The following is a 14388-nucleotide window of genomic DNA, read 5'->3' on the forward strand; positions in this document are numbered from 1 at the left end:
AAATGATTTAACATTATATCTCAAAACCCTAGAAAAAGAAGAATAAGTTGACACCAAAAGCAGTAGAAGACAGGAAATAATTAAAATCAGAGTTGAAATCAATGTAATTGAAACAATTGAAAAAATTGACAGAACAAAAATTTGGTTCTTTGAAAAAATAAATAAAATTAAAATTGTATTCTTTATAAATTCTACTTTTCAAATATTCTATAATGAATACAAACAAAGTTAGGGGAAAATTAAATAAATTTGAGACATGTATTTCTGAGAAATAACCTATGTGAATGAAAATTAATGAAATATTAAATGAGATGGTAAAAATAAGTTTAAAGTGGTAATATAAAAATAGTAATATAATAAGGTAAGTTAAGATTAGTCAGTATAAACTAATTAAAACTAGAGGGTAAAGATAAAAAATAAAGTGATGTTTTCTCTAATGATACAAATAATCTTAAGATTAATAAATTTTAAAAATAAAATTACACTAAGCCGAAAGTAGGTAAATTAGATGCCTAAATTAAGTTTTGACAATGACATCCTGTAAGAATAAGAACAAAATGCTTTTCTGGATTGAGAAAGTGTCACAGTTTAAGTACTACAGATTACTGAGGGATAAAGGACCATATATACTTAATGGGTGTCCTTTTTCTTCTCAAAAATTTTTTAAATTATTATTTTTTAGTTGTAGATGGACACAATACCTTCATTTTATTTATCTGTTTTTATGTGGTGCTGAGGATTGAACCCAGTGCCTCACAGCTGCTAGGTAAGCACTACACTGAGCCACAACCACAGCCTCCTCTTCTCACATTTGAAGAAGCCAGTTTTAGATATTTTAAAGAGAATTTAAAAGGGTTTTTTTTTTCCTTCTTGCTGTTCGTTCGTTCTTCAGAATTCTCAGTTTTCCAGAAGTCCTCTGTGTATGAAATGTTTGGTTGTAAAAGTAGAAAACCATTCAAAAATGCTGAAGGAAAAAGGATGAGAGAGTTGTTATCTTTTTTAAAAAATTATTTGTTCTAATCAGTTATACACGACAGCAGAATGCTCTTTGATTCATTGTACACAAATGGAGTACTGTTTTTTTCTTCTCTGGTTGTATGAGAGTTGATATCTTAAAAGGATTTGTTTTATCTCACTCAATTGCTGTGGCCTCATAGAAACAGCTTTCTGGAACCAGATGGTTTGATGACATTTCCCTTCCTGTTTGCTTCTCTTCTGCATTCATTGTAAACTGACTTTCCTGTTCATACATGCACTTGTACATGGCTTCATCATGACAATCTAGAGGCAATAGCCTCAGATGGAGTCTACATGACTTTGGCTCTCCAACCCACAATTAAATGTCCACATTCTAATTCCAAATCTGCAGGAGAGAGTATCTGATTGCTTCAATTAGTTGTGTTCTAGGAATGAGGTTGGGAGTGAAGGAATAGGGTCATCAGCACCAAGGACCTGTCATTTCCAGGGTTATGAGCAAGGCAGTTTCTTGAAAAAAAAATAATTTTGGTATCTCTGGCACACATCATGAATAATTTTATATTTTATGTATAATTTGAATAAGTACAGAGTAAAAAGAATTTTTTTGTCTGACAATGTTTTTACACTCTATTTTGTAAATTATGTAAACATCACTGCTTTTTTTTTTTTTTTTTTTTTTTGGTGGTGCTGGGGGTTGAATCAGGGCCTTGAGCACACTAGGCAAGTGTTCTACCACTGAGCTACATCTCCAGCCCATCTCTCTTGTTTTGGTAGTGGTAACTTTACATAGTGATCATAAAATCAGAATACTGTCTTCTACATAGACCTCTCCCTTAAATGAATCTCCATATTTGAGATTTCATTTTTTATTTCATATAAAATCTTACCAATTACTGTACTTTAAGCCTACTTCTTAAAAATTATGTATTTCATTTCACCTTTTAAAATACGTCCATTCATGCTACATATCATTAATACCTAATATTTTAGGGGCTGAGGATGTAGATTATTGGTCACACATTTGTGTACCATGCATGAGGCCCTGAATCTGATTCCCAACATTCCAAAACCAAACCAAACTAAACCAAACCAAAACAAAAAACCCCAACCTAGTATTTTTAAGAAAATTACTCTTGTTTTATGTACATTTCTAGCATTACTTCCTGTATAATTTTAAAATCTGAAATCCTCTTAGCATGCTGAGTAAATAGACTATAATATACTGGAGGATTATGCTTTATTGTTTTGTGTCATATTAATCCCTCATGTATAGATCAACACTTGACCTGACAGAAATATGGCTGCAATTCAGCAAAAAAGCCCAATGGCTAAGTAACACATTTATTATTTTATGTATAATGAGTATTAGGCCTTTGGAGTGGTTGTTGTATAATTCCAAACTGAATTTAAATAAACCTCATAAACAATTCATGGGGATTTTTTTAATTCATGGGGATCCATGGAGAAGTCAGCTCTGATAGTTCATATAGGGAAATAGTACAATTAAATATTTTGTGTTGATTCTTCCCATTTTTTGGAGTAGTTCAGTATAGATTTTTTAATATAAAAGTTTTTACATTATTTTGAACTTTAGTTTTCTCATCACACAGGTACAGATAAACTTTGTTTATCAAAATAATCCTGATTATTATTTTTTGAATGAAACATAGATGATTATTAAAATGGAGCATGAAAATGAAGATAGCTGTAATAGCATGAGGATTTATGTTTGTTTAAGAAATAATCAAACAAAATTTAAATAAAGCATACTTTTGTTTTTCTTAACAGGAGGCTGTATGAAAGAATTTAAAGGTATCATTTTAGGTAGCTAGTTCAGTGAGTTTATTTTTAATTTTTAATTTTAATTTTTTTTTGTGGTGCTGGGGATTGAACCCAGGGCTTTGTGCATGTGAGGCAAGCACTCTACTAACTGAGCTTTATATCCCCAGCTCTAAGTACTAACTTTAGATAAAACTATTTCAGGAAGAAGTTAATGGAAATTTTAATAATCCTTTATATGACACATGAAAAATATCTATATGGAATTTATGTTAGAATAATTGTGAGAGAATAAAGGAATACTTCTTTGAAGTTTAGAATAAAAGTAGAATATAGAAGTCAATTGTTAGCAGTGAAAAATTATAATCTGTTTCTTATTAATTATATTTTAAGCTCCATAACTTTAAAAAAAATTAATACTTTGTTTTACCTTATTTTTCTTAGAGCAGTTTTAGACTCACAGCAAAACTGAGAAGGAGGTACAGAGATTTCCCATATACTGCCTGTCCCTTACTTATGCAACAGAATCCTGCTATATCAACATCAACCACCAGAGTGGTGCGCTTCTTACATTTGATGATGCTACACTGATGTATTACTACATAAAGTCCACAGTTTATATGAGGATTCACTCTGTTATTCATTTTGTGGTTTTGATGAATGTACAATGACGTGTATCTGTTCTGGTGATAATACAGAATAGTTTTGCTGCTCTTAAGAATCCTCTGTGTTCTACCTATTCATTTCTCCTACCCCAGTAATTCCTGGCACCCATCAATCTTTTAACTTCTCCATAGTTTCATCTTTTTCAAAATGTTATATAGATGGACTCAAGTAGAATATAGTTTTTTTTTAAATTTTTTTTCAGTTGTAGATGGACAAAATATTTTTATTTTATGTATTTCTTCTTATGTGGTGCTGAGAATCAAACCCAAGGACTCACCCTTTCTAAGCAAGCACTCTACCACTGAGCCACAACCCCAGCCCCAAATATGTAGTCTCTTCAGATTGGCTATTTTCACTAATAATATGCATTTAAGGTTTCTTCACATTCTTCATGACTCGATAGTTCATTTAGCACTGAATAATATTCCATTACCTGTAAAACAATTTACTCATCCATTCACCTAATGAAAGGCATCTTGATTACATCCAAGTTTTGACAATTATGAATAAAGTTGTGATAAACATCTGATTACAAGTATTTATGTAGATTTGACATGTTTTTAACTGTTGGACCATCTTGTAAGAGTATATTTAGTATTGTAAGAATTGTCTTCCAGGGCTGGGGATGTGGCTCAAGCGGTAGCACGATCGCCTGGCATGCGTGCGGCCCGGGTTCGATCTTCAGCACCACATACAGACAAAGATGTTGTGTCTGCCGAGAACTGAAAAATAAATATTAAAAATTAAAAAAAAAAAAAGAATTGTCTTCCAAAGTGTCTGTACTATTTTATATCCTCACATGTAGTAAGTGATTTTCTTGTTCTACATCCTTGCCATCTTTTTGTATTGCTACTATTCTGAATTTTGACCATTCACTCAACAGGTGTGTAGTGGCACTTTCTTATTTCAATTTGCATTTCCCTGATGACACATGAAGTAGAGCATCTTTTTGTACACTTATTTGATACACACACACACACACACCCCGGTTGCTAAGGAGTCTGTTAGGGTCTTTGCCTCCTCTCTTTTTTGCAGATTTAGCCCAGGGGTGGTGCCCAGCTCCTTTCATTTTTTATTTTGAGACAGTCTTGCTAAGTTGCCTAGGCTGGCCTGGAACTTTCAATCAACAAACTTGTGACTCTGACAAAGATGTATGTGATATTTATCATGCACTCCTTTATAAAAACTCTTCCTTTATAACCTCCCAGTTTTACTTACTTTTGGGAGGACTGACACAAATGTACATCTTAAGTAAAAGAACCATTGTCTTACGTTTTAAATGTCCATGGATGCCTGTGTTTTGGTTATACTCTCCTGCTAGCAGTTTAAAGACCAAGTTAGTCAAAATTGACCTTTTTCCTATCTACTGTTGGGGTCAGCTGAGATTTATCAGGGATCATTCTTGGGAACATGTCAGAAGCCTTTGGCTCTTTTAGCTTTTCCTCTACCAGTTGTGCTATCTGCCAGGATGGGTCAGAGTCTTGCTGACTATATGTGGCTGCCCTAGAAAACATTATGGACATTTCCATTGCCACCCCCCTCTTTGCAGAATGTGCACTGGTTGGTTTGTTTTTTAGGGTCCTCTCAATCCCCCCTGACTGGGAGGTCAGGTGCCTTACCAGAGTTGCAGGCCCCTTAGAGTGGTCCTGTCATTACCTGAATCCTGGATGACATTAGAGGGCAAGGGCCAAAATATTGGCTGCTTTTTCCTTGGCCCCTTTACTTCCTTAACTTTGGTCTCCAAGTTTTTATTTTAAACATCTAGCAGGTCAGTTTCACCAGTCTTGAAGTAGGAGTACTGTGTTTTAACTTCAATGTCTATAATTTTATTGTTATCCTTTCAGTATTGGTACTGGAAGTCAGATTTATATTTTATTTGTCCTATAGGTGATGGCTTATTGTCTCAAATTAACACAGGTTATCCTATTAGAAGGAATGCTTTGGGAAAAACACTATTAAGAGTAGAAACATATTCAGTTTGTATAATAGCTATAAACCAAGAAACATGAATCATTTATTTATCTTATAATCCCAAACCTTTAATTATATATTATATCCCTTGTTTATTTTGAGATCATAGTAATCCTTACAACAAAAAATTTATCTTGTGAACATAACTTCAAATGTGCTTAATTCTGGCTTACTTTGGAACAGTTCTAACATGGAGTAGGTTAGAGGTAAAGCTTTATCTCAGGTGAGATTTGTTTTTTGTCAAATCTTAGGTAATGTGTTTTATTTCTGAAGCTGATTTTTTAGGGTCCTCTTAAATATCATTTTATAAAGTTCTCATATATTATTTCCTGAATCTATCTGAATATCAGTTAACATAATACAGCATTACAGCAACATGAGTCAAATAGAGGTTATGAGGGCTCTTAACTTAAACAAACCAGATTCTCTTTATTACTTTCCAAAAATACATTTAAATTCTCATCCCCATGTAAAGAGTAACACAAAAATTTTTATATATCTTATTGATAAAAGGTTGCCTTTATCCAATTACAGAACATTAAATGACATAAATACATCCCCAATTAAATTTTGTGTTGGAGAAACCAGCTTGGTAAAGTATTCTCGTAAGCTTTCAGAAATATATACATATATCTAGTTATATATATTTAGGGTATCTGGCAAAGTTGAATCAATTCATGTTTTAAAAATTTGTCCAAAAGAGAATGGATCTCCATTAATGCCTCTTTCTTTCTTTTTATTTATTTATTTATTTTTGCATTACAATTCTCTTTTTTCTTTTTTGTCTCTTCATTTGCATTTATTTAACACAGATCTCAAAATATTTGAGTGACATTGGGCCTCCTTTGTACAATTCTTTCTCTTTTTTTTAAAAAGATTTTATTTATTTAAGTGGACACAATATCTTTATTTCATTTTTATGTGGTGCTGAGAATCAAACCCAGTGCCTCACGCATGCTAGGCAAGCACACTATCACTTGAGCCACATCCCCAGCCCTACAATTCTTAATACACCATTATAATGCCTCTTTCTTAAGGGAGTAATTTTATTTATTTTCCTCTTGGGGCATGTTATTTCCTCCTTAAACAAAATTTTGGTTAATATAGATTACTTTTTCAGGATCCCTTTGGCCCAAATGGCTTTAATCACTTTTAGTAGACATCCAGCAGAGCAGGATGTAGCACTTCAAACATTTTATAGAAACCAACACTGATTGGCTGGCCACTTAGAAAAATGTATGGGTTAGTAATTTCAAAGGCATCTTTTCTCTTACCAGTTTAGATTGACCATTTTTGTTAGTTTTGTTTAAGTCATATGAACTGAAAGGCATTTGAATCCATTCTTAAATTTATGAGTACTCATTTATTTATAAGCCAATTCTGAGACCATGTACATGATTATAGACACAAGCACATACATAGACATGATACAAATATGCATAAGTACACATGAAACAAACAGGAAACAAAGATTTGGTAGCTGTTAAATCCCTACAGGTATGAGGCAAAAGAACTATGAGATTTAACACTTTAGAAATTAAAATAGAGCCTGTCATAGATTTTTACAATATGGACCATACAGGAAAAGGGCCTGTGCAATTGGGAACATTAGGAATAGTGTCTGTCAGCAGTGGAGGACACTGAAATCAAAGATTCAGGTGGTTGCTCATCCTCCACGAGGCAGATTTACTCTCAGCATTACCACTGTTTATTTTCTCTGCTTAGAAATCTTCAAAGGAAAAGAAGACTTGTTCATATTAGATCTTTCCATTGTCCCTCCCACTCTCTAGGTCTCAAATTTTTATTCCCCATTTTTTTGTAGGTTCCTGTAATTGAGTTTCCCCCTATGTACTCAACCCCCCTATTGGAGGTTTCTTTATAGCCCATGTTCAGTTCTCCTCACTGGGGATTTCTTGCACCTGCCCCCACCTTATCCTGCTTTCCTGGGTATGATTTCCTATTTCTGAATAGAGGTTCTCAGTCACACTCACACAACTTCTGGGATGTCTTGACCACCAAGGAAGTATTTTCTTAAGAATAAATTTTCCTACCTTGGTCTAAGCATGAAGTTACCTGGTTGCTATGGTGGTTATTAGGGCCCTTTTCCTGCACTGCAGATCTACTTTTCAATTTTGGGTCTGTTGTTGGCCTCAGGGATCTGAGATTTCCTTACCTGCTCTGAAGCTGTCACAAGGCAGCAGGACGTGTCTCCTCTAAGCAGGGAGTCCCCACAACCTCCTAGGTGACATATGGAGCCCCCACATTTGTTGCCAAAATTGTTAGAAATACTGGGTTTCGGGGCTGGGTTGTGACTCAGTGGTAGAGTGCTTGCCTAGCATGTGTGAGGCACTGGGTTCGAGTTTCAGCACCACATATAAGCAAATAAATAAATAAAGATCCATCAATAACTAATAAAATATTTGAAAAAAAGAAATACTGGGTTGCCACAAGGAATCAAACATGCTTGGAAGTATCTTGGCAAGGCAAACTTTACATATGCAGAAGGGGGTGCTACAAAAGTCTGGCAAGCAAGCACACTTGGGCAGGAAGTCTACCTGTTTTAATTCCTAACACAGCACTGCCCCTTGGTCTGATAGGAGGAGTTCAGGGTTACAATCTATGCTTTTGGTCAGTTTTAAAATTGGGGCAGGCCAAGGGAAGGGCTATAGTTAAAACTGTAACAATTGGATCTCAAAATGATTACAATTGGATCTTACATCCCAATTAAGGCTAAGTACTATATTCTAAAAATGGACGATTGAACTTTTTATTTCTCACAGTTGTAGCATGTATTAATTATATATAACTATATATGTAATTATATATGTAACTATAGTTATATATAATTATTTATAATTACATATAGTTATATGTATATAGTCATATATATTATATACTAATTATATATAGTGGGTCTATTTCTGGGCTGTATATTCTGTTCCATTAATTTATATGTCTGTTCTCTGTTTTGACTATTGTAGCTTTATAGTAACTCTTGATGTTGGGTACTTAGCTCTGCAACTTTATCTCCTTCAGTATTGTGTTGCCAATTCTGGGTCTTATCTCTCCATATATTTGAATTAGTTTGTTGATATCTACAAAATTACTTGCTGAGATTTTGATTGAGATTGCAGTGACTCTCTAGATCAAGTTGGGAAGAGATGATATCTTGACAATAGTGTTCCTGCACAGAAACATGCAATATCTTTATAGATTGTTATAGTTTTCTTCATATAGCTCTTCTGCATATTTTATTAGATTTATACCCAAGTACTTAATTTTGAGAGTGCTAATGTCAATAGCGGTTTTAAAAAATATATTTTTTTTAAGTTGTGGTATGGACACAATACCTTTATTTTGTTTATTTTTAATGTGGTGCTGAGGATTGAACCTAGTGCCTCATATGTGCTAGGCAAGAGTTCTACCACTGAGCTACAAACCCAGCCCAATAGTGGGGTTTTAAAAAAATATTTTTACTTGAAGATGGACACAATACCTTTATTTTATTTATTTATTTTTATGTGATGCTGAAGATTGAACCCAGCACCGCACACATGCTAGGCAAGTGCTTTTGCTGCTGAGCCACAACCCCAGCCCGGGTTCCAGGAGTTTTCTTGTCAATTCTTTCGGGTTTTCTGCCACGACTTTTTAAAAATACCAACTGATATTTATTTAACGAGGGTATGGTTTTAGATTATTAAAATATAGTCACAGTCTTAGCAAAACCTTGCTAATCTGGAAGCTCTTTTCTCTTGGAGTCATTTTAGGAAGATAGCATGAAGATTTCTTTAAGACCTTCAATTTCGTATAATAATTAAAAAATATATATTACATCTTTTAAAAAATCATGGTAAATGCACATAACATAAAAACTCACCAACTTAAACCATTTTTAAAGTAGGTTAAATGCAGTCACATTGTTGTGAAAACAATCTCTAGAACTTTTATCTTGCAAAACCAAAACAGTATACCCATTAAACAACTCCTGGTTTCTTTCTTTCGTCAGCCCCTGGCAATCACAGTTCTACTTCCTGTTTCTATGAATTTGACTACTCTAGATACCTCATATTAGTGGAATTATGCGATGTTTGTCTTTTCACGACTGGCTTATTTCACTTAGCACAATGTATTCAAAGTATATTGGTGATGTAGCATGTGTCAGATATTATCTTAAGGCTGAGTATTGTAATTTGTGTGGATATATACACTATATTTTGTTTATCCATTTATCTGTTGATTGATGTTTAGGTTGTTTCTGTGTTTTGGCTATTGTGAATAACAGTACTGCTATTAACATGGGTACATAGATACCTGCTTGAATTACGAGATCACATGGCAATTCTGTTTTGAATTTTTTTTTTTGGGGGGGGAGGGGTAATGGGAATTGAACAAAGGAACACTATATCATTGAGCTTCATCCTGTGCCCTTTTTTATTTTGAGACAGTTGGCAAGACTGGCTTCAAACTTGCAATCCTCCTACCTCAGCCTCCTGAATCACTGTGGTTACAGGTATGCACCACTGTCCCTGGTTCTATTTTTAATTTTTTTGAGGAATCACTGTACTATTTTCCATAGTGACTATACCATTTTATATTCCCAACACCAATGTATAAGTTTTTCAATTTATCTTGCTAATACTTGCTATATTCTCTTGTTTATTTGTGAACCCAGGGCCTCATATATGCTAGGTCTTTTTTTTTTAATGTAATAGTCATCCCAATGTGTATGAAATGGTATATTGTAGTTTTGGTTTTCCTTTTCCTAAATATTAGTGATGTTGAGCAGCATTTCCTGTCTTCTTGGCCATTTGTATATCTTCTTTGGAGAAATGTTTATTCAGATTCTTTGCTCACGTTGGTTACTTGTGTTTTTTTTTGTTCATAAGTATTTCTCAACCTAAGTGGAGCCGTAGGAATTCTTTATATTTTCTAGATACTAAGTCCTTATCAGATATGATTTAAACATATTTTCTTCCTTTTTACTCTGCTGGTGTCCTGTAATGCACAGATATTACTAATTTCAGTGAATCCAATTTACCTGTTTTACTTTGTTGAATGCTTTATGTCATATCCAAGAAATAATTTTTAAGTGAAATGTAATGAAGTTGTGTTTTCTTCTAAAGCTTTACAGTTTTGTATCGTATGTTTGGGTCTTGGATCCATTTTGAGTGAGTTTTTGTATATGACACTATGTAAGGGTCCAGGTTCGTTCTTTTGAATGTTCATTCCCCCCCCCCCCCGTTCATTGAAAAGACTATCCTTTCTCCACTCAATGGTCTTGCTACTTTTGTTGAAAAATCATATATTTATTTATTATTCATAATAGACATTATGAAAGATCTCATTCATAATATATTCTTGTTAACAATCTAAACTTGTTTTTTTTAATAACTTGAGTCCATTTTTCTAGTTTCATGTGAAGGTGGAAAAAAGGAGGATTTAAGGAAAAGTTTTTTTTAGTTTTCACTTAATAACTGGCAAACATGGTTACTTCATACTATCATATAGAACGATATAGATGTATTCATAACTATATTTTCTTTAATACATCATTAGCACAGGCTATGGCCTCCTCACATAGAACCTAGAAATGGTACTGAACTTTTCTACCACACTTCCCATATAGTTGTAAAAGACAATGGTCAAATGAGCAAAAGGATATGTAGATCAGGAAATGTAGTTTGTTTTAGGTTAATGACTTGAGTAGAAAGTCTGGAGAAAATGTATTCTTTGGCAAAATTGTATTTTTTTCAATATAATATTTAATTTAAAAATTGACTTATTTGTGTGATAAAGGAGGGTGGAAAATTAAAATTTGCTGATAACTGAATTGTAAGACTGGAAAACGCTGCACCACACAACACAGATTACCAAAGAGGTTTCCGCTTTATTATAAAAGGCTGTGTGTTTATATAGGTCTAAGGAGAGGTCGCAGGGCTGAGGTAGATAACAGGTCGCCCGCTTATTGGCAAGCTCTTCCATATGTCAGTTCCTGAGCCCAAGAAGTTAATTCTAATTGGGGCTAAGGCTTCCCACCAGCAGGGTTTGAACATTGGCGCTGCGGGAACGTTTCGCGCCAGTGAAAGAAACAAAGAGGGGAAAGAGGGTTGTTAGACGCCATGTTGGGGTTTTTTTCTGGGGTGCTGCGCTGTTATATGTTTTCCCAACATACATCTTTTTTGTTTATGTTGTTTTGATATGGGATCTCACTAAGTTGACAAGGCTGGTCATGAACTCCTGAGCTCAAGTGAATGTGCTTCCTCAGTCCCCAACAGCATGGTGCATGCATATCACCATTCCTGGACATTTTATCTCTATTTAAAATGTGGCACACACGTTACAAATTACCAACAAAACAAAACAAAAACCCCAAAAACAAAACAAAGAAAAACCCAGACAAAAAATTACCTAAAATTTTTTAAGGAGAGTTGTGAATTGAAAAATCTTTTACTCCCTTTGTCATACTCCCCAGTTATAGATGCATAGAAAGTAGGAAGAAAAATCTTAAGTATAAAAACTTCAGTGTAGCTTTTAAGAAGATTTATAATTCATGCACAATATTTCAAGATGTTGATTATTACAGCTATCTACAATTTGAAAACTTTTATATGCTAATGAACAGGTATCAAGAACTGTGAAGGGTCCAAAATTTTACCCTACTTACAAGTTAATAAATTATGGAACTGTTTCATGTCTGCTGGTAAAAGGCATAAGACTCCTGGCATTAGAAACAAAGGACAGTTTATTAATCATAACAATAGTACCCAGAGTATCAATATTTTTTTTTTTAGTATTTATTTTTTAGTTGTAGTTGAACACGATACCTTAATTTTATGTGGTGCTAAGGATCAAACCCAGGGTCTATCACTGAGCTACAGCCCCAGCTCAGCATTTTAAATGTATTTATTTTTGCATTGATTTCCTGAGTTCTATTACCATACAGCAATGTGAAAAGGGCTAAATGCCACTAGCACACCGGAACTTAAGGAGCCTCAAATCTTTTATAATAGATAGTAAACATGCCTACTCTTTGTTCCAGAGGAAGATAATATCTCTGAGTTTCATGGGGCAGTCAGTGCCTCATAGCAGCAAGATTCAAAAGATACAGGGGAAATGTCTACTACTAATGGGTTTGAGCTGACATTTTTGCTTAATAAATATTTTACATATAATGTAAATTAGTGATATAAGTAAGACCCGCTGACAAAATTTTTAAAATACTAGAGAACAAGGTTTAAATATTGTTTTTGAAGTACCTAATAATGTACAGCTTAAAACATTTTCAAAATTTGTATATTACTAAAAATAAAGTATGTTAAGGACTTATATTTAGAATTGCTTTGCTACTATTACGCTATGTTACATAGACCATCTTTCCTTTTAAAAAATCCATACAGGGAGATTTTAATTGAATCAGGTCATGAAAAAGGCTGATTTCTTTTTGAAGTTAAAAAAAAAAAAAGTTCATTTTTTTATACCAAACCAAAGTGAACCATTCTGAGAGAATCACCATCTCCAATGTCCTGCAAGTAAATAGATAAACATAATTAAAATAAAATCATGTTTAAGCAGAGCAAAAATGTTGACTTAACATTTAAATCTTTACTATTTTTAAGTACTTAAAAACAGTGAAATAAAATTCTTTAAAATGTATTTTACATATGTAGATACAAGATCTTTATATTTATCTTAATCAATTATTAAAACTCATTATAGTTTTCATGAAATTCATCAAGAAATATATGAAGTATAAAAAGGCAAAGAAGGAAGGACAAGATGATAACTGAAATTTGGAAGCATTTGAGGACTCCTACAACAAAAAATTGTAAACTGCAGTTTATTGTGATTCTGCCTATTTGATTTTAAAATACTGTGTGTTCTAAAAGGTTCTAAATAGAATACAATGCATTTCTTAAATCTGATTTTTTTTAACTGAATATTTGACCAGTGACTCCTGAGGTAAGGAATCAAATAGAAAAGATTATATGATTTCATAAGCTTTTTACAACATGTTATAAAAGTAAAAAGAAATATTAACAAGAACTTCATTCATTTCCCATTTGTTATTCTTTCCATGATTCATACCTCTCCTATACTGATATCAACATCATTGGGTACAGAAACGCAAGATTTTATGATGGGATTCTGAAACTAGAGTATGTTTGAAGGCAAGACTAAAGAAGAGTAATTCCAGGTACTGGGGCTGTAGCTCAGTGGCAGAGCGCATGCCTACCATGTGTGGGGCACTGGGTTAGATCCTCAGCACCACATAAAAATAAACAAAATAAAGGCATTCTGTTCATCTACAGCTACCAATAAATAAATAAATAAACCAGAGTGTTTCCATTTGAAAAATCATACATTAGGAGCAGTTTTTGAAAATTTGAAGGTAGCCTACTTGCAGTTGAAATAAGGTGAAAGGTGAAGAGAGTAGGGATAACAGCTGGCACTCATACTAATGATACAGCCGGTTACCAGTGATGACTTCTGCTTCTTCACATATTGAACACATAAGCATATAAATCAGGGTTTATTTAAAAAAGGATAACATAGATTTTTCCTGTGAGGGAGAAAGGGGCTATAGCTGGTATTCTGGTATCCCAAGAAGTGAGGATGTTCTTTCTTTTCTATGTGTCATAGATTTTCTTTGTTCTCCTCCTCCTTTATCTCTCTCCTTCCTGCATAGGTGACTAGGCCCAGGAGATGCTTGGTTGGAGGGCCAAAAGGTGTGAAGCAGATGGGTGGAGGGGCTTCCTGGAGGGGCCAAGGTGGCGTGATCTGGGCAGGAAAGGGGCATAATTAATAACTCTTACAGGGAGGGACAATCGTGGGACAGGTTGCCTTAGCAATAGATTGGAGCAGGTTATTTTGATAAGGGTAAAGGAAGGGCTGTGAAGGTATTAGCATTAACTCCTCTCCAACTTCCCAGACTCACTCAAATTGGCCTCCTTGATTTGACCTGACTCAATTTTCCTACCTATACTGAATGCTTGT

The 14388-nt window shown here is 33.9% G+C and overlaps 1 protein-coding gene across 24 annotated transcripts in view; it reads right to left on the minus strand.

The window, feature by feature from the left end:
- Nucleotides 1-246: 246 nt before the first annotated feature.
- The window catches only part of Wdpcp (WD repeat containing planar cell polarity effector), a 519910-nt gene continuing 505768 nt past the window's right edge, over nucleotides 247-14388 (minus strand). For 21 of the 24 annotated variants that reach the window (XM_076833814.2, XM_076833807.2, XM_076833806.2 and 18 more), the window contains one exon: nucleotides 13178-14172. In XM_076833814.2, coding sequence (XP_076689929.2) covers nucleotides 14029-14172 — 144 coding nt within the window. In that variant the 3' untranslated portion in view covers nucleotides 13178-14028. Of the gene's footprint in view, nucleotides 965-2405; nucleotides 4146-12058; nucleotides 12918-13177; nucleotides 14173-14388 lie in introns of those variants that run through there. The other 3 variants (XR_013088670.2, XM_076833808.2, XR_013088671.2) reach the window with 3 other exon arrangements.

Source organism: Callospermophilus lateralis, chromosome 14 (assembly GCF_048772815.1).
Source record: "Callospermophilus lateralis isolate mCalLat2 chromosome 14, mCalLat2.hap1, whole genome shotgun sequence".
Classification (NCBI taxonomy): Eukaryota; Metazoa; Chordata; class Mammalia; order Rodentia; family Sciuridae; genus Callospermophilus; species Callospermophilus lateralis.